Here is a 22,100-nt window from a genome sequence, read left to right on the forward strand (position 1 = left end):
GAGGCCTAGTTGGTGGAATGTCTTTTACTGTGAACAGGGTACGATCACCAACCATCACAAGAAAAGGATCGTTAATATGTGGTTGGTTGTGATTGACAAGTCAGAGGTATCCTCATTACATTAAGTTTTGGTATATTCCAGCTTAAAACCTCTATAAAATAAACAAATAAATAAATGCAACCGACTCGACATAATTCTCATTTTGTCACTAGTAAATTTCCAGGATTCACTCATCCCATTTAACACTACAGTTTGCTTTGAACTTAAAACACCTGATTATCCACTGCAGGAAATCACCAAAAATAATAATAATAATAATAATGACGATGGTTGAAGAACAATCGAATGCCTCCAATGGATGACCTCAAATTTTAACAGGAAGAAAGAACGATGGTACAACTAATATTGAAATTACAGACAAAAAAAAACTGCTACACAGATCACAGGCCAGCTGAAACTAATCCGTGCAAAGTGACTATTCCAATCAGGATATTTTGGCGATTGATCACTGGCAAAAATTGCACAGGAGATGGTGGTGATTCCATCTTCTGCATGGCTTCCACTGCCATTGCATCTGGGCCGATTGTTCTCGGGCTCCTGTTGTGAAAAAGGACAAGTGAGGTAAGCAACTGCCAAGTCATTGTACACATAAGTGACTGAAAGTGTTCATTCCCACCAGCTAAATTCTAATTACTCTCTGCCAAAAGTGATGAGGAACTAATAACCTCAATAATCCCAGCAGCTTGTCCAATTATCCATTGAGTTTTAAGCTGCTAGTGATTTACCAGTAATGGTTACAAATAAGCCATATCTTAACTGTACATAAAAAATTGAGGCACCATACTAGTATGTATCTAAAACCTCCATTTTACCTGTTGCACATTTCGCCGACAGTGAGCTTGAAGATGCCTTCTCCACTGGCCTTGAGAGTACGGCGCAGATCACCATCAGTAAATGTCCCAATCAGGTGATACTCCTCATCAATAACCAGCAAACACCCACATCCTTTACTTGTGAGCTCCACCAGCTGATCCATTATCAAATCTCCCTCCTTGCAAACAGGAAGCTCCTTCTGCGGCTTCATTACATCTTGCACCTGCACCCCAAAAAAGTCACAGTCACACCCATCAAATACCAATTCATCCTTCTGCTTCATTACATACATCACACAATAGTAAATCATCAGTACTGCTGATGATCAAATACCAATTCATTACCAAATAAAACATCAGCACAAAAATCTAAAAAGAGAACCATTAAATAGATCAGAGTAGCGCTTAACCAACAAATTGGTTGAACTAAACTTGTGGTTATAAAATGTACACTTTCATTGAGCCAGTAAATCAAACAGTTAACAAAATCGGCAACAATTACAGAATGAACCCCAAATTTACCTTAAAAATCAAGCTTTTACCGATCCTTCCAGCAGGGTGATTAGCCGCGTACTCATCTCTAGTCAAATTCCTGGCACCCATCATCGCAATCGCCACCGTGTCCCCAAACACCATCTGAATAGCAGTCGACGTGACCGGCGCCAAATCAAACGGGCACAGCTCCCTCTCCACGGGCAAATGCACGTGCATATCACAAACAGCCGCAAGGGCGTTGCCCTCAACGGACGTCACCGACACCAAGTAGGCCCCCTTGGCCTTGGCGCACGGCACCACCTTCAGCAACTCCTCCGTGTTCCCGCTCTTGCTGAACATGACCAAAATGTCGTCGCTCGACAAGATCCCGATGTCGCCATGGAGCGCGTCGAGAGGGTTCAAGAACCCGGACTTGATCCCCAGAGAGATCAGGGTCTGCGAGATCTTGTTGGCGACGAATCCGGACTTCCCGACGCCGGTGAAGAAGATCGTGCCGCGGCATTTGAGGAGTGTCTGCGTGAAGGTTAAGGTATGCGGGAGGGAGAGATGCTGGAAGAAGTAATTGAGGTGGTCTTGTTGTGATTTGAAGAGATCCAGAAGGGTATTTTCGGAAACTTTGTGTGGTAGGAGGTCTAGTGTTGGAGGGAGAGAGCCCATTTGTGAATGTGTTGCCAGTCTAGATCTTTAGACAGCGAGAGAGAAGGCATATAATCAGCAGGCAGGTTCGGTAATTTTGCCGTTATTTCTTTTCGCGGTAAAGTGAGGGGAGGTTCGCGTCTGCTGTGTCGGTGGTGTTTGATTTTTGGGCCCCTCGACGATGTCCCACCGTTGATGTAGTTGTTGCGCTGTGATTGGGTGACGAAGGAATCAAGCGTACAATGAGAAATGCCCCATGTGATCTGCCCTCAAACACATTAAAGTTTGGACGTCCAGAATATTTGAAAAGAAAATTGGTGACTTGATAAGATTATACAAACAACATGAAAATAGAAAAACAGTAAAAAGTGAAGAAATTTACGAAAGTAGTTAACGTTTGGGGGGCTCTAAATAATATGTCTCCATCTTAGAGCAAGTACTGTAAGCAGCTGGATTCAATGCAGTGGTTGCTTCGACGGCTGCAATTGATGGATAACACTTGTGGTTGTTGCTTAGCAGTTGTCTTATAACTTAACTTTCCATTTTCTGTAGAGTGGGTAGTTAACAACTTCAATAACTTAGCAGTTGCCTTTTAAGTAATAAATTATTGATTTATAAATGTTATTTGCAATTCAATGAATATGAATTGCAAATAATCAACTAAAAGTCTAATCAATTGAATATGGACTAATCCTAGATATACATTAAATTTACCAAAAATAATAAATCATTGTATTGCATTTACATATTATATGTATGTTGTTCACTCAAGAAGCACTCAAAGTATCAAAAACACGTTATAATTCTTTATTGCTATTTGAGAATGCTACCCAAAATACTTTTTAATCTCATCTACTTTATTGCTACCCAATTTTAATTATTTATTGTTGATTTTAATTAATTTATAAATTCTTGATTCTATATTGAAATTATTCTTTAATTTATTGTAATTTCTTGCTAGTAAGGTTAATCGACTTTTAAAGAGTAGTGATGCCGTGGCTCGAGATGGTGTGCAAGAGGTGGCTAGGATTTCTCGGATTGTATTTGTTTTATATTATTGTTTTATTATTTAATAAGGGTAATTGTGGAAATAAATGAGATTAGTTTGAAAGTGAGGGCTTGTGAACGAAATTGAATGGGTTTAAAATATCACTGCTCTTTACTTCGTTATCAAGAATTTCTAGTCATCTGTGTTTGGCCAGCCCATCAATTTGTGCTCCTTCAGAAGGTTATGAGATGGTTTGTCATAGGCCCATGTTTTGTTGCAATGACTGTAAAAGACCCATAATGCGGCTCGAGCCTTGTGGCTGTTTTTGCGTTCCAAATTCAAATTTTGATTTGGGCCTTAATAATCACTTGTATCTCCCAATCCTAATCAATCATCAATTCCAGTCAGCCACTGCTTAGAGGAACAAAAGGCAAAGCACTTTTTCATTAACTAGAATAAATCTCATAAACGCCAAGCAGCTTTTCAGTTGTACAAGCTCTAAATACCATGATAAATTTTAATTTATTGCATGCATATCTTGAAAGTTTTACTTTAAATCCCCAAATTCATGACAACAGTTCACATCTTTGCCATAATCCATTGGCGGTTCGGTCAGATATAATCTGAAACCTAGTCTTAAAGATCATAATGTTTTTGAGTTTTGATAAACACGACATATTCAAATTGTCTTCTTTTTGTTAATTAACTATAATTTATGCACTAGCACAAAGCATGTTCCAACTTTCAACAATTGTTTTAGACAAATTATTAAACCAGCATATTATTATATAATCTGTACAGCGTACACTTATTTAACAAAAATTCACCACCCTAACTTGGAAAAGTTTACCAAATCCTAATATCTCTATCTCATTTCGCATTGCTACGGGGATCATAATTACGAAGACAAACATTTTTTCAATGAACACGACTCTATAGCTCGATGACGGCCGAGGTATACGTCCAGCATTTTTTTAATTTCTCCATCCCGGCCAATTCCATTGCATCTAAAACCAATCTATAGTGAATATCGACAAGTAACATCTCACTACCTCTACACATCTATCATTTTGCATTTTAGCTGCACGAGATGAAAGTTAGCTAGATAAAGTTCACTGGTTTGTATATAGTGTAAAATTTATTTGAGCCATCACCGGTCAAGCAGTCATCACTCTTCAATTTCAAGAGTCTGAATAATCTGGCCCTAAAATGCATCAGCAAACGCACACAGCATATGATTGTATGATGAAACTAGGGGGTTTGTGTCGATGTTTGTTGGGTTATACATGTTTTAGGGTTTCCGTGGTGATCACAGTATATATGAAAAATATGGACCAGTTTGTTTTAACTTTTGTTTGGTCAATATACTACTTTAATTCCGATGAATCGTGAAGTTCAAGCTCCATTTCACAGATGAATTCAAATTAACTTCAAACCCTACGTTTAGAAGAAAAGAGAAGCATTGAAGATCCAGCAGCTAGGTCTCGTTGTCATGTTATGATGACAACGTCAACGAAGCTGCTACAAAATTAATCAATCTACTGATGAAAAAGCGTACGATTATGAACTAGCTAGGTAGCTAGCTACGACCAATCACAGGTAAAGAACAGTGCGGGTCTGAAAGTATTGACAGATACAGAGTCCCATCTGCATCACATATCAGTTTACGGATGAAAAAACACATCATATGCAATAACTGATATAAGCTGATACATGAACGATATGACCTAATGTAACATTGAATCTCTCTCATACTGCATATAATTCTGAAACGTGATGTTTTATCAATGCATGCGGGGAGGCCCCGGCTCCCAACTCTCAACTTTACACGTACACATATATGTTTGATCCCAATATCTTGCTTGCCTTGTTGTGAATATCTGTTAATTAATTGATCAACCGTAGAGATATAGCTAGCTATCTAGTAGGAAAATGATATTTAAACAAAGGTAGGGCATAACAATGACAAATTATTATTATTTTTTAATGAAATTGGACGCTTTGTTTAAACAAAAGATGAAGGATTCATAATTTCAAAGCGCCTAGAATTAGGGCATATATACGGCATAGGATAAGTAAAGAATAAATTAATAATACCTAATTATTGTAAGAATTTCTTTTGTATTTTCGTTTTATGTATACTTAGTCAACAAAATCGACCCGTGTGATTTTTTTATGTGTCATGATTCTATTGAGTTCGCCAAAAACCCATAAGCAGATAGAAAATGCAAACGCTTTGCAGAGAAACTCTTTTTTTTTTTTTTTTAATTAATAAGAACAAAAAAAAAATTATCTCAGTTAGGGTTTTGACTTCATTTTATACCTAAAGTTTAAATAGAACGAAATCACTAATATGGTCAAATCCAAATTTTAACAGAACAATTTTCTACTTACTAAAATAAAAATAAAAGGGAAAAGACACTTTAAACTGAGTTCATCAAACAAGTTTTTCAAAAGCATCTTTTGAGATACTAAATGATGAAATTTTACTCATAACCGACGGACCGCACAACAGTAGCTGGGAGGCCCTCTCATAAAAATCTTTGAAACCACGTACTACATGCCTAAATCCGGCACCATTAACCTAATCCAAACCCCTCTCTGGTGATTTCGTACATCTCAAGTTCAGAAGAATTTTCTTTGATTACATTTAACCTTCCAATAAAATAAAGGGTTTCCAACTCCCCATGAATTTAAAGAAATATTTCAATGGGCTTAGGGAGTGCCACTTTACTCTTGGAAGGGAAAAATTGGAAAGCAAAACGTTAAATTTATACTTACGGTCGGACCCATACTGAACCAGTGAATCTCACTGGCTTAAACACTGCAGATAAAAAAAGAAAAAAAGAAAAAATTGACGTGACATGTCATAATCTTTTTAAAATAAAAGAAACTTTTACTTGAAAAAATAAAAAAGAAAAAATTAGGCGTAATTTTTCACTTAACTCAAAGCAGGGAGGTGTCCGTACACACAGTAAAGCCAAATGGAACCGCTAAGATAGACTGGCCTTGGACCCCTTTTTAGTAATTAACTAAATAAAAATAAAATGTGAAGGGTGCGTTATTAGAGGAGAGACGCGACATGGATATCGTACGGTCCACGCTTACCGAGGTCCCATTGATATTCCATTGGATGAATACACGTGGAAGAAGGCATGTGGAGGGCGATGTGATTAACATACTTTTGGTGACAGAAAGCCGACATGAGTGACAGATGTGCACGTGGGACTTGCTCGACTGGTGGGGTCATCCGTCCAATCAAGGGACCCACTACCCATTTTTGTCAAATCGAACGTCCCGTCAGATTGACCGAAGAATGCGGGATTCTCGTACGAGTGCTTTTGAACTGTGTGTATTGCTAATTGCCATTTGCTGATGTGCATGGGAACGAATGAGATGCTTTTACCCTAGCAGTTACAAATTTAATTGCCTCCTCATCACTCAAAGATCACGTGGTAAATAATTTTTTATGCAGGCTAATAGTATAAATAAATCAAATTTACCGAAAGGCGTTTGATTTACTTGGGTGCGGGAGTGGGAGGGGGCGGGGCAAACATTTAAAGCATGCAGCACTCTGAAAATGTTCCAGGGCCACTACTAGATTAGGGTCCCGCGTGGGGATCGCGCAGCTAGTTGTGAGCCTGTTAATTTCTTCAGTGAGATAAAGACCTATTGACTCACAGTCGTCGCAATACAAATCTTGAATGATTGTGTACATGGGGAAGGAAAATTTTGTGCAGGCTGGCTTACAGTTCACTGCCAATCTTGGCTTCGTTGCCTCATTTGTACAGTTGCTACTTCCTATGGCAGAGCTAGCCAGGCACTACTAATTGTCGCTATTTGAAAGGAGACGTTTTAGTTACTATTAAAACTAAATATTCAATTTAAGTTTATTAATTGTTGATCCATTGTTGATTTAAGTAGCTACTTGATTATGAGAAATTTCGGGCACCTTGGGGACTTGACGTTTATGCCTGCTTGTTCCAGTTGCGATTTCATGGAAAGCTTATTGGAAATGAATTAAATCACCGTTGAAAATACTAATTATTCTTGCACATGCATAATATATTATATTTGTTTATATGGCTTTCCCTTATAATCATTTGAATACAGGTATAGTGCATGTCAACTCGTTCACACAATGACACAATATTCTCTTTTTTTTCCCCCTTTTTTTCTCGAAGAATTAGTGCCCATTCGGATTCCATGATGGTTAGTAAGTGGTTCTCGATTGATTTTTGAATTCCAACTACTTGTTAAGCTTATTGTTAAGAAACCCTTTTGCGATCTAATTGAGCTTTTCCTCATATTTACAACAAATCTTGGCATGGTAAAATTTGTCAAGTTTAGAGAGAGAAGTTTTTCCCATTTATAATCTCCAATCGTTTATCGTATAATAAACTTATTTTTATTTTACATGGATTAATAAAGTATTCAACTAATGTGACTACATCCGGATTAGTCGAGGCCCAATGCAATCGCCGGAAATCAAACGGTTTAAACTAAAAAATAAAGGATCCAGCTAGTCTTTCTGAAAAGTAAGAATACAACTATTGTTTGTGTACAATAAATTTTATCAATTGCGAGCACTTCCTCTTCTTTATTTTGTATCACATTGGATTCCTTCAATGTGTAATAGTACTGATCATTAATCACATTTCACATGAACAATATCAATTTTCATAACTGTTCATATAAACAATTAATAAGAGTTAACTTGTCTTCTAGGCACATGTTAATATTTTAACTCAACATTAATGTATATCCACCCAAACTGCCACTTTCCTCACAATATTACAAATTCTAATTTATATATTGACGGCATTAATGATACCAACTATATAAAAATAAACAAAATGCAAAAATTGGTGATTATTGACTAGATCATATCTCATTAGTCATTCAAAAAGATTCTTTAGGTTTCCTTCTTCACTATTAAACAAAAAGCTAGGCCCGTCTAAATGTCTTGTTGGACGACTTTTTGAAGAATAATAATGACAATGATAATTTAGCGCTATGGTTAATTGTTTTCAATCTCATACACTTTTTTAACAAATAGAGCTTCTGACCAATGGGCCTTTGGTCCAGTGGGAGAGCCCTTGCACTTAGAATAATGAGTGCAAGGGTTCGAGCTTCCATAAAAGCATTTATGGGGCTTATTTACAATCCTTCCTCAATTATCACATAATTGAGTGGAGCCAGTCTATTCCTCACGAAATGTGAGTAGAGTGGACAGCCCTCGAATATTTCCTCACGAAATGTGAGTAGAGTGGACAGCCCTCGAATATTTGAGAGGGTTTGAAGAATTTGAGCAGCGCTTCAGAGGAGTACATGCCACGATGAAGGTCCCAATTGTAGAATCTGTGTGTAAATATTAATTGTAATACCTATAGTCCTGTATAAACAGTATTCAAAAAAAAAAAAACAAATAGAGCTTCTGAAACATTAAGTGGATGACAAATAAAATTCTTATAGTCATTGTTCATTTATACCCTGTAAATTCAATTGAAGAAGCATGTGACTACACGTAGCACAATATCAACATCATTATTTAATCTTCGGAAGAACAATTATGTCTTGATATCGAGCATATACACGCTCCCTATGTGTAGAAATATCCGATTGCGGCAAAAAGTGGAGGGTAAATGCTCTAGTATAAATATAAGCATTGGTAATATATTGGGGAATTGGTGCTGAGAAAATGAATTTTAAGATACTCAAGAAAGTTAAGAGAGTTGAATTGTTGTGTGGATCAACATTAATTAAGCCAATCTATAAGTCAAGGATCTTACTTATTTGTCTTTCACATATTGTAGTTAAGACTGAGAGTAAACCTCGCTAATATTTGTGGTTAGCTTTGGTAAAGACTGTGCATGGAGAAACAAATGAAATAACTAATTACTTAGCTATTTCTGAATTTTCTTTTCTATGCAATTTATTTTTACATTTTAACCTCTTGTTAATGGACATTAAATACATTATAATTTTGGTGTAAGAAGTCTCACTCTTTACTACCCAGAAAACATTTTATGGATTCAAATTGGACTCTTCAAGCAACAACATCAGAAATACTAGGGCGTGAATAAAATTTAATGAAAATGTCTCTGATCAGCAAAATGATCTTATCCCTTGTAGAACAAAGTGATCAAGATCATAATAAGAAGAATAATGCCATGACAGAGAGGAAAATTCGATGATTTATAAGAAAAACATTCAAACAGAAGAATGAAGAAATACTAACTATGCAAAATCAAGAGTTGTTGTCCGACTTGGATGATTACTAGATTTCATAGAGCAAACAGCATCCATACATATGAAAAAGTGAAGGGAAGTCTTTCTAACACTTGAATCAATCATGAGAAATAGTAAAATAAAAATCAATGAATATCCAAAGCTGCCAATTTCTGGAGCAAATTAACTTTAAACAAGCTGAATGTTTCAGAAGCTAATTCAACCTTTGCAGTTTCTTAAACTATTGGACACGGAATTTGATAAAATAAGCGATCTTTCCATTCCCTAATCTCAAAGGCTATACACACACACACACACACATATATACATATACATATGCATGTTGGCATCATAACTTAAGTCTTAAGGGCTAACCGCTGCTCTTTTTTCATTTACTCGTTGTCTTATTTACGCTTCAACCAATCATAATATATGATAATATACATACTTATATATGTGGCAAAGCTTCTGAAGCAATACTCCGGACCGTCTCTTAAATTATATATTAATTTATGGAGTATTAATCATGTCCCCTTTCGTAGAAGTAAATCATATACTTATGACTAATATTAAGATAATGATTAGCAGCAAGAATAGATCTCTATGCGACAAAATATCATTTTCATATCCCCACTAGAACGCTAGAAGGTTAAAGAAATTTCTCCATCATTTACCTACGAATTGAAGATTAGTGTTCTTTTTATTTTCTTCTTGGCTAAACGCTCATGTAATGAGCAGTTTTCCTTATACAACAGACAGAAGAGAGATTATATATGCAAAATCAACTTTTTAAGACTAATTTTATCAGAAAATGATGACCCAGCATCAACCAATATCGCCAATCCACTGTCGGCCAAGTTGAAACTTGCCCCCGAATCTCCATGCATACATAGTTTCTTTTAATAGTGACCCAAAATGCACATTCAGCAACAATAATAGCGAAGTTTAGAGACAAAAATTTTGCCTCATATGTATATGTGAATCTAAAAATCTAAAATCCAATTACATTCCATTACTATTTCAAGGTTAAATATGATCAGTTCAGTGCAATAAATTTCATCTAGTCAAATGCATTCTCTTGTGTCTGAAAACCTGAAACTGACATGACAATTGAGGGAAATTACAGATGCAACTTTTACTGATATAGGTTGAAAACTTTTTAATTAAAGCGCACACACACCAAAGTCATATGTATAGAGCGTTAACTGGAAGGGATCTGGCAAGTTACACATAACTGTCTGCCATTTTATTCACTCCCCTTTAGATGAAATGACACCACTAGCTAATCAAACAAATGGATCACTTAATTTACCAAATCAATTTCAGTGCCACTAAGGAATTTCCATTTGCAGAATCACAGTTTTAATATATAGCAACTAATTAAAATATGATAGCAAATGATAATTTTCCTTATTATTCACACAATAAAAGTATACACAAACCAAGCATATGAACTAGTTCTCAGAGAGTAAAAAGACTGAAGTGAAGACAACACACAGAATTGCAGCACCCCATTTACAAATTGATGAAAAATAATAGTAGTGTTGTCAGAGAGGAAGAAAGGTGGATTTGGATGAAGACAGACTAATAAATATATCTGAAGATATTCAGCGATTGGCATACACGAAAATTCAACGACTACATAAAAAACAAGATAAGAGAGCAAATAGATGCTCTGATGATCAGACGACAACATACAACTGCTAGTACAATTACACCTACTACCACTTCTTAAAAGTGTTTTGCTACTAGTGCTAGCAAGTTCATATTCAATTCGAAGGTATCCCAGATTTCTAAATTCTACGAGTACTTGAAATACCACAATTAATACCATACTAGCTCGTTACCATGAACAGAAAGTACTCACTTTCATACAATCGAATCCAGCAATAGTTTTAACTTGCACTCGATGCTGGGGGCAGAAGTGGAATTTGCTGCTGCTGCTGCTGTTGTTGTTGTGGGGGACGCTTGCGCTTCTTCTTCTCGTAGCTTATCCCTCTAGCTTTGGACTGAACATCACGAACCTCGCGGAGATAAAGCCGTACAGCGCGTGCACCGAACGGGTTAGCTTCAGGTTTGCCACCGTTTTCCTCAAAGGCAGCCCGTAGACGACCGATGAGCGCGTCGAGGCTGCCCCAGGCCTGGCGGAGAGGGCAGGGGCAGGGGGCAGGTGGGTTTGGGTGCCCGTAGAAGGGACAAATCGGGGTGTGGACTTTGGTCTTGCCGAACTGGTCAAGGTAACGAAGGAATTCAAGAACATGAGCGCCGCTGCAGCGCGACAGCGAAAGTGGGGGCCTATGATTCTTCAAATACTGGCCGAAGGTGTTCCAGTCCCGGCGCTTCTGGTTCTCATAGCGGCTGCTGCTGGAGGTTGCTGCTCCTGCTGATGATGGAGTTGGAGGAGATGTTGTTGTTGAGGAAGATCCAATTATCATCAGTGCTGCCGCTGTGTTATTATCATTATTTTCAGAGATGGTGCTATTCATATGTGAGACTGAATGAGAATCCATAATGGAGAGCAATTAATATATAATATATATTTTTTAATTTTGTTGTTGATTAATTTATATATGGGTTACCAAAAGTCTAGGGTTTGGTTACGAAGAAGGGAGAGCTGAGAGAAGAAGAAGAAGGAAAAGCCTGTAGGGAGTGGAGTGTTACTGAATCTTTGGGTTCTCTTATATTTCTTTGCTCTCTGCAGTACTACTCTACTCTTGTGTATTTGTATGTGGATGATTACGAGTCCTTTTTTTTTTCCCCCTTTAATTTGGCAGAGGCTACTGTTGATGAAAACAACCATACAAACACAAGAAAAACAAAAACTAAAAGAGAGAGAATATGGCTAGCTAGTGTGTTTGTTGATTGTTATTATTACAAAAATATTTCCATTTTAGAACAGAGATAAGCGATGAAAATGGAGTAACAAATAAGATTTTGAAGTATCGGTGGGATGATTAGATTGATGGGAGAGTGTGAGAGGACTTCAGTATAGCTTATTTATTTATTTTTATTTTTTTGCAAGTTGAGAGGGTGGAGGAAAGGAATAATTTTGTTAAGTTGTATGTGTGTTTCTGCAAATCTGGAGTAATTGTGCGTTTTGTTACTGTTACCAAAAAAGGGTGGAACCAAACAGAGATCTCAGTTTATTATGGGGATTAAATTATTGATAATATACTTAGTATAGCAAGTAAAAATAAAATATAAAAAAAGGAGGGAGATCAGGGACAGGAACTGTGGTGCTAGGGCTTGAAATAAAAAAGGGAAGGTGGTTTCAAGACTCAGTAGGCTGAGATGGAGACAGGAAAAGTTTTCAAAGAGTAAATAAAATTTGAGGGAATAACTTTGATTTTTGTTTCTTAACCTGCAGTATCGATTGACAGTTCATGTATTAAATTAGTATAATGCCCCTGACAAATTTTCTTTCTCACTCCTCTCTTTTAATGAATTCTTGTGAAACAAGAATTCAAATATTTGTTGATAAAAATTAAATTCCCTTTAGCAGTAGGAAAAATATTTTATACAACTTTCTAACTAAGGATCTCCTATTTTATTAAAATGAGATTCAAACTGAAAATACAATATATATATATATATATATATATATATATATATATATATATATTAATGTTTTGTATTTTGTTCTCCAGTGGATGTAGAGTTTGTACTTTTATATTTTTTGCTCACGATAAAACGAGGGATCCTTATTAGAAGAGACTAATATATAATAGATTAATATCTTCCATTAAGAAATCTCTTATTTTATATTTTATTAAAATGAGAACTAGACCTTAAAAAAAATTTCAATGCAACATTTTTTATCTTGTAATAAATTAAAATCTATATCTTAACTTGGTTCTCATTTTTTTCCCAACAAAAAAAAAAAAAAACCTTGGTCCTCATTTTAATAAAGTTATGGCTTCATCATTCGTTGTGAACTATGCATATTAGTGTTAGGTGTCAAGACTCTCTCTAACAGCTCAATTGCGAAAAAAAAAATTTAGATGTTTTGGCTCAATTTTAGTCAAAATTGTCTCCAAACTCCTCATGATCGGGGAGATACTTGGATGTCTCCATTTTAGTCAAAAGACTCTCAATCTCTGTGTAGAAATAATGAAATTAATTTATCGTTTAAACAATAGAAGAGAATAGAGATTACAAAAAATTGCACTAGTTGGTTTTTCGAAAAGAATCAACATTTAATTATATGAAGGCAAATGTACGTAAATATCAAATCAGTGCAGACAATATTGAAAATAAAGACGCAAGCTGAGAGGTATAACCAATTCGATATTTAGTGGTGCTTGAAGACAGAAAATAAAATATATTGTTATAATATTTAATTGAATAAATTTTCATTTAGTTTTTATATTTTAAATTAAATATTCGTTTAATTTTTATATTTTAAAAAAATCTTAAAACACCCATACTGTTAAATATACGACACTCTTGTCCTTATTTTTTATTTTCCGTTACAATAATAAAATCCTTCCTACAATCTTGAGAGCATCAATTAATTGATCCATTAAAATGTTGATTAGCAAATTGACTAAACATTGTTAATTTAAAAGAGTTAGTATTTTTCATACCCTTACAATTAATAATAATTTATAAATAAATTAATATCAATCAACTTAAAGTTACATTAGCACCCTGCTATCTTGTGAATAATTATCTATTAAAAAAATTAAGTTACCAAATTAACCCTAAAATTAAAATAATAACAATAAAAATTTACTTTAATTTCTATTTTAGTTTTAGTAAGATTTTGGTAAATTAACATTTTTTTTCTTTTCATTAATGTTTTCCTACAAGGATATTATTATGAAAGCAAATAATAATAAGGGCGAGAATGTCACATATTTAATAGTACGGGTATCTTGAGTTATTTTTTAAAATATAAGGATTAGATAGCCATTTAATTTAAAATATAAGAACTAAACGAACATTTATCTTATTTAACTTTGTTTTATTTTATCTCTTTGATGTAGATATGTATGAGATCTAGTTGTAAAAATAAAATAAAATAAAATCACATCTTCATATCAGTAACCATGAAACTTCTTTTTCCCCTTTCTCATGAAACGTTTTGCATCTGCCATGTTATCCTTTATTTGAAAGATTTCTTCTAATGATGATAAAATTACGATATGTGGTATCATCTTCTAATGATTATGACCCTTTAGATCATGTCACCATGAAAATTATTCTGCTACTTTTGTCAACAAGTGAAAGAAATGAAAATTTGTTAGGCAAATTATTGGGGTTCGGCTATGGTGCAACTGTGGTACCGTGCCACAGTTACATCTAATCGTTGGATGCACTCGAATAGGTGGAGTCTATTAGCATCCAACGACTGGATGCAACTGTGACACGGTACCACAGTTACACCACAAATTTTCTCAAATTATTGAAGTACTTTGTATGGGTAACGTCAATGTACATTGGATATGTAAGAAGATTTCAACAGAGTCAAAATTAGATGTCGGCCTTATATGTTAAATGTATAAATAGTATTTGGGAATAATATTTCGTGTTCCAACTTTGACAGCGAATTGACTGACACAGATGGTAATTTGTAACAAGTGAGGATCCAGTTACCTCGCAACAATTGCAACATAATTTCATCCAGTAAGTAATTAAAAATTATAAAGTAAATGATAAACTTACTGCTTAGACAGCCAACCAAGCACATGAGCAAGATTTTTAATTAGTTTCTTAGTTTAGTTAGCTCCAAGATTAAGGAAACATTCACGGGGGAAAAAAAGAGATGAAAATGTCGGATAAAAAATAAAAAATGAGAAATAGTCCATTTTTTTAACCTAAAGATAAAATAACCGTAACCACTTGGGCTTAGCCCAAGTGGCTAGAGCCCCTCCCTCACAAATGTGAGGGAAGGGGTTCGAGCCTCTGCAGTCGTATTGTAGGGATTTAATTTAAATATTTTTTCTTGGAGTCACTGAGCTCGAGTGAAGATAGTCTTTCTCCCATGATAGGAGTTTGACATCTCTCGAATATTTGAGAGGGTTAAAAATCTTAGCGGTGTCATATCAGCATTCATATCAATAGGGCTCAGTATAAATATATGATTGTACATATCAATTATATTCTCATGTAATATGAGTTGTAATTTGAACTGTAATTTGAGTAATAATCTCATGTAATAAAATAAAAAAAGATAAAATAACCGTTGAGGCCAAGTGTATAGAATGCAGACTTGGAACCGCAGTTGCTGGACGCCTGAATTTCGAGTTCAAACATGTCAGCTATCATTATCTGATCCTGTACACCAAGGCAGGATATGGTGGAGGAAAAAAAAATTGTAAAGATTAAAGAGAATAATTAAAAAACAAAAAAGATAACAAAGGTGAAAGAGATAATAAATAATAATAAGTAAAAAGGGCTGACAAGACAGATGAAGCAAATGGCTGAGCGAGTGTCATGATGCATTGTAAAAATTAATAATAAAATGAAGCAGCTGAGCGGACCAAGATTGTCGATGATGAATTTCATTCAAAGCCACCTGTAATTCTACTGTAAGACCATTGTATCTTTTTGCGGACGATGATTTAGTGATTATTTGGACATTTTGTAAAATTTTATAATTATTTGTGAATAATATTATTACTCTCTTTTTATGGAAGTTGTGAATAATATTAAGTGAACTGATTCAAAGACTAATATATATATATATATATATATATTTCCGGATCAGTTCACTTAATTAAAGCAAGAAGTTGGATAGTGGCGCCTTATGTCCGAATCTTTTCATTTTAGCAGACCTTAATTAGTCGATGGGATCGTACTTTTCACTAATGAGGGACTATACATATATAAGTTATCTCATAGTGCATGATTTGGTTGTAACTTATATAATTGTTACCAAAAACTTGAACAATCGGTATTTTACCGGTTGTTCATCAAATAAATTTTAAAGTTTGTTTTTAATGCTTAAAAAATAATAAAATGTAAAAAAAAATTAATTTTTAAATCATAAACATAAAAATCAATTAAATGAGAAAAACATTTTAAATTTTAACATAAATAATGTTAAAAATTATAAACATAAACATCCACCTATTAAACATCCAATTTAATAGGTGGATGTTTCAAGTTTATGTTGCGTGTCTCTAATTTTGGTTAGTCTTCTCATTTATTGGTTCATTTATTTGAACTTTTCAATCCACTAGTTTTGTGTTTAATGTTTCTACTAAATTCGTTAAATACTAATATTTTTGAATTACAAGTAAATTTCAATTCTCGTAGGACGAGTTCCTAATTTTGGTTAAACTTTTTCCCTTATTCGTACACAAGTTTCAACTAATAATTTCATTAGTTTTATGTTCATTGTTCTCATTACCTAGGTAAGATTTTAATTATTTGGGTTGAGTACCAAATTACTTTGTAGCATTTAATTTTTGGTTTGATTTGTATCAAATTTGGTTAAACTTTCTGGATTATAGGTTAATATATTTCAACCTTTCAATCTATTAGTTTTGTGTTTATTATTCCTACTAAAATCGTTAAAAATCAATATTTTGGTTTAAAATCCAAGTAATTTTCATTTCTCATTGGATTAGTTCTTGGTTTTGGTTAAACTTTCTCCATTATGAGTTCATGTATTTCAACTAATAATTCCAGTGATTTTGTGTTGAATGTTCCCATTATCTAGGCAAGATTTCAATAATTTTGTTTAGATACCAATTTTACTTTGTAAAATTATGATTATATTTTTTTTGGATTCGTTCCTAATTTTGGTTAATCTTTCACAATTATAGGTTTATATGTTTCAACTTTTCAGTCCACTAGTTTGTTGTTTAGTGTTCCTTCTAAAATCGTTAAATACCAATATTTTTGGTTAAATTCCAAGATATTTCATTTCTCGTTAGACAACTTTCCTGATTTTGGTTAAATTCCACTACTTTTATTATGAGTGTTCCTATTATCTAGTTAAGATTTTAATAATTTGGGTTAAATACTAAATTTACTTATAAAATTTTATTTTTGGTTGGATCAGTCTCTAATTTTGGTTAATCTTTCTCAATTATAGGTTTATATGTTTCAAATTTTCAATTCATGAGTTTTATGTTTAATATTCTTAATAAATTCGTTAAGTACAAATATTTTAGGTTAAATTATAAGTAAATTTCATTTCTCGTTAGATAAGTCCCTACTTTGGGTTAAATTTTCTCCCTTATTGGTACATGAGTTTTAACTAATAATTTCACTTGTTTTGTATTGAATATTCCTATTATTTGTGTGAGATTTTAATAAATTAGGTTAAATACCAAATTTGCATTTTACATTTAATATTTGGTTAGATTTGTCTTGTATTTTGCTTAAACTTTCTCACTTGTAGGTTCAAATATTTCAGTTAACTAATTCACTACTTTTGTGTTTCAAAATGTATATATTAATTTCAATATTATAGATTAAATTCCAATTTGATATTATAAAATTCAAAGTAACCTTTATTTCGAAAAACAAATAGTATTATTAAGGTGAATTTCATTTTACTTCTCTTATTTTAATAACTATCAACTTGTTGCAATATATTAAAAATTCATTATTGTAACCCCTATTCGATTTTCTATAAACTACAATCAACATTGTAAATTACAAAAATTAGGAACTTACTAATCTAATTATGTTGGAACATTTTTTTTCCCTCTTTTTGATCTTCTTGACTTCATGAGATTTATTTAACTCAACTTATTTATACTTGATCTTTTGATCATTATAGACATGCCTATTTTATTATTTCAAATTAATTGTACTCATGTTCTTTCCAAAATAAATTCTTTTATTTCTCATTAGTTCAACCAAAATTTTATTTTTAACAATTGCATATGCAATTTGTACAACTTAAAATTTTATTTTTCAAATGTTTATGATAATTTAAATTATTTATTTATTATATGATTATTCCATGAATGGTGAAAATTAATTTTTATATTGAAATTTTAAGATTGGTAAATTAGTATTTATTTTGAATCCAATTCGGCTGAGTCACAATTTATTTATCTTTAATTAATGCTTGAAGCACAGTAAATGCAATTCAAATTAAACAATATTTTGTAAAAAGAAAAATACATTAGAAAATCAATGCAATCAAGAAAAAATATCTTAAAACATTAATTTTGCTTCCTACATTAAGTATTGAACGGAAATATTTCTCTTATAGGTAAATTCTACATTTTAATTTAATAATAATGTTAACTGTTATTTTAAAACTATTTATTTATTACTCCAATTGCAATTGTTTTTTTATAAGTCATAAAAATTAAATTTATTTAAAAATATACTTATATAGTTGGATACGTAATTTATAACTTAATTGATGTTGCCTTATTTTTAATTGTTATATTTTAGTGATAGCTTATCTTATTGTATACTAATAGTGTAATAAATTTGTAATAATTGATTATACATCATATTTTACATCAATTACTATTATATAATATCTATTTGTAAGTGAGTATTACTCAAATTAATATAGTATACTTTAAAATTTTAATTATCGTGCTTAAATTATATAATCATATATGCAATTAAGTGTAAATTATGAAAAGATCACTTGCCAAGGTTTGCAAAAATGGTCATGTAGATCTTTAGGTTTTCACTAAGAGACATTAAGACCCCTTTTGACTATAATATTTTTTGACTTTATTAATTCAAAAAAGAATCAACTCTAATGTTTTATAATAAGCAAAAATATAACATTAAAACAAATATAACAATAAATACATTTTAAAATAATTTCAATAACTAAAAAATATTTTAGTACTTTACAATCTTATACTACATTAAATTAAATTTTTTAATAAATAGAAATATAATATTTAAATAAATATTTAAAAATTTAGAAGCCATTGGATTGCTTATAGAAGAAATCCAACGGGCAATAAATTTTAAAATAAAAAATAAAAGAGGTTGTATGGCATGCAGCGGCTGTATTATAAGCGGACCCTCTATATACAGTCTTTCTTTAGTAAGGACATCTTTATTTTATTAAAGTAAAAATATCAATAAAATATTAAAAAATACAGATTTTAATATATTAAAGATTTTTTTTATTTGTCTATGAGCATATTGAAATTTGTGTTATTTTTTTTACTTTTATAGCATCCTTATTTTAACAAAGTGAGGATATCATCACTAAAGAATAACTATATATAAAGCGTGTCCGCACAAAAAATAGAGTACTCACATCTAAGGATGATTATATATTAGTCATTCTCTAGTATATGTGTCCTTTTTTTTTTATGCGGACATGTTATTAAATTATGTAGTTTAATAGAGTTATTTTAATTTACTATTAAACTGCATGGTTTAATAGTAAATTCGTATGAAAATATATATAATTTTTTATTACGCGAACACGCTATTAAGTTGTATGGTTTTACAGTTAATTGAACATTGACTTTATTAAACGACATAGTTTAATAATAAATTGAACACTAACTTTATTAAATCATATGGCTTAATAGAGTGTCTGAATAAAAAAAAAAATTATGACACTCGCACTTGCACTAACTTTATAATAGCTTTCCTAATTATTTTGTTATTAAACCATATATTTAATAGCTCTCATTCTAATATGGGATTTAAAATTTATTAAATTCTGAGAGAACTTTAATAATTTTCCCGAATTTTAATAAAGTTCAGGATTCTATATCAAATCAACACTATATATAGAGTCCTTATGAGGTGTGGGTGTCTTTATTTTTTTTATTTTTTTCTCATGCTGACACTTTACTGAGCCATGTGTTCTAATAGAGTTAGTACAGACACACTATTAAGTCATATAACTTTATAATGAATTGAAAACTGACTTTATTAAATCATATGACTTAATAACGTGTTTTTGTATATATATATATAATTCTCCACGAAAGACATCCTCATTTTAATAAAGTGAGGATGTCACTAATAAATAAAAAATATAAATTCTAATACCTTAGTAAATATAAAAAATTAATATATTAAAATATATTGTATATTTTATATTTTAGTGACATTATTATTTATTTAAGTGATAATATCATCTGACCCACTAAAGAAGGTACACGTATAAGGTTTTTCTGGTAAATAGAAAAGCAATGCTATCTCGAGTTGACAATTTCGAAATCCATGCCAAGATAGATGTCTGTCTTTAAAGAATCATCGACATGTACTGTGCAGTACACCGGCCCTTGTCCCTTGTTTCAGAATCGTAGCTTTGCTAGTAACTAGTTGTTCCCCATAAAAAATTAACCAAAAACATAAAAACTTTTCTTTTTTCAAATTTAACAATAATAAGAGAAATTATTATGTTAATCTTCCTCTAATCAATTCTTTAAGAGTAAATTTTAAAGTTTTATTTTTGGATTTGGAATATACGCTTCCTCTAATTCTCAACAGCGTGGCTTAGAAGTTACATACTTACATCTACTGTGAAATAAATTGTAACTATAAAATAAATTAAAAATTATGAGAAAAATAACTATTAAAGTTAATAATTTTGAAAAAAAAAAGAATCTAATGTACGTTCTCATCAACCAACAATGAAGTAAAATTATCTTAACTTTCAAACTGTTAGTAAAATTATTTTTACCATAATAAAACTTTATCAAATAAGTGTTTACCAAATACTTCACCAATATAACTTAAGAAATACAACTATTGAGAAACAATACCAAATAGAATCTTGGGGCTAGCTTTTGTCAAAAAATTAATACTAATGAAATAATCAACTGGGTCCAGCTATGGTACCACAGTGGTACCATACCACAGTTGGATCCAACCATGGTGACAACTGTGGGCTGAATCCAGCTGTGGTATGGTACCATTGTGGTACCATAATTTTGCCCTCATCAACTATACAAAAAACTAAGATGTTTGTTCAAAATGCATTCAGTACTATTGTAATTTCCAAAACTAAAATATGCATTTGGTCAATTTTATTGCTATAAGTATTGTTTCATTGTTTATGATCAAAATTAACATAAGTTTAAATAATTGACTACCCACATGTTTTTCTTTTCTTTTATTTTTTAAACCTGCAAGCATACATGAAGTGGGAAAAAAAATCAATAACAGACAATTGAAATAAAGTAGAATGAAAAAAAAAAAAGATGAACTTGTTGGATGAAATTGTGTAGTACTGGTAAATATTAAATAACATGAAGAATGATTTAACAAAAAGTTTATAATTGTTTTTTTATTTATTAAAATAATGAAGTTATACTAGGAAGTTAAAGTATATCATTAAATATGTAGTGGATTATTTTATAAGCTGTTGTTGGAAAGCTATTCTTTACCTGCTTTAAAAAATTACTGTTTAAAATTGAGAAAATTATGAATACCTATATTGAGAGAATATTGTCAAACATTTTTATTTAAAAAAAAGTTTAGATAAACCACCTTTTGATGCTTTAACAACAATCCAAAAGCAGTCTTAACTGTAGTACATACACTGCTTTGAACGTGACTTTTACCCACTCCTTGTTGGAAACATAACTACAAAAGTGACAAAACTATCAAGCAATTGTGAATTTGTTTATTATTTTCTGTTCTTTTTTTTTTTTAATTTTTAAAGATTAAAACATAACTACGTACATTCCATTTAATTAATATATTTAACGATTAGTCAGTAGTAGAAGTCAAGATCAATTTACAATAATACAGACACAGTAGAATAAATAGGTAGACAAACCAAGAGTGACCGGCGAGAAACAAATGCAGAAACGATATCTTTGATGGCCATCTCCACGAAGCATGCGTGCATACACGCTGCAAACTCGAGCTCCACTAAAATCTCAGGCTCTTTTATTTTAAATCATCTTCCACCATCAAATTTGGTTCATTCCTTACAATTTTTTTTTTTTTAATAATAATAC

At 32.1% G+C, this 22,100-nt stretch overlaps 2 protein-coding genes across 2 annotated transcripts; both read right to left on the minus strand.

Moving 5' to 3' along the window:
- Positions 1 to 171: 171 nt before the first annotated feature.
- LOC102611984 (probable arabinose 5-phosphate isomerase) lies at positions 172 to 2,125 on the minus strand. The gene is made up of 3 exons (XM_006479464.4): positions 1,395 to 2,125; positions 873 to 1,096; positions 172 to 597 (listed from the first exon to the last, which is right to left on the minus strand). The coding sequence occupies exons 1-3, from the start codon at positions 2,022 to 2,024 to the stop codon at positions 441 to 443; spliced, it is 1,011 nt and encodes a 336-aa protein (XP_006479527.2). The 5' UTR covers positions 2,025 to 2,125; the 3' UTR covers positions 172 to 440.
- Positions 2,126 to 10,790: 8,665 nt separating this feature from the next.
- Positions 10,791 to 12,241, minus strand: LOC102612277 (protein LIGHT-DEPENDENT SHORT HYPOCOTYLS 4-like). Its single transcript, XM_006479465.4, has one exon. It carries the CDS (start codon positions 11,730 to 11,732, stop codon positions 11,118 to 11,120), a length of 615 nt encoding a protein of 204 aa, XP_006479528.2. The 5' UTR covers positions 11,733 to 12,241; the 3' UTR covers positions 10,791 to 11,117.
- Between the last annotated feature and the right edge of the window lie 9,859 nt (positions 12,242 to 22,100).

Source organism: Citrus sinensis, chromosome 3 (genome assembly GCF_022201045.2).
Source record: "Citrus sinensis cultivar Valencia sweet orange chromosome 3, DVS_A1.0, whole genome shotgun sequence".
Classification (NCBI taxonomy): domain Eukaryota; kingdom Viridiplantae; phylum Streptophyta; class Magnoliopsida; order Sapindales; family Rutaceae; genus Citrus; species Citrus sinensis.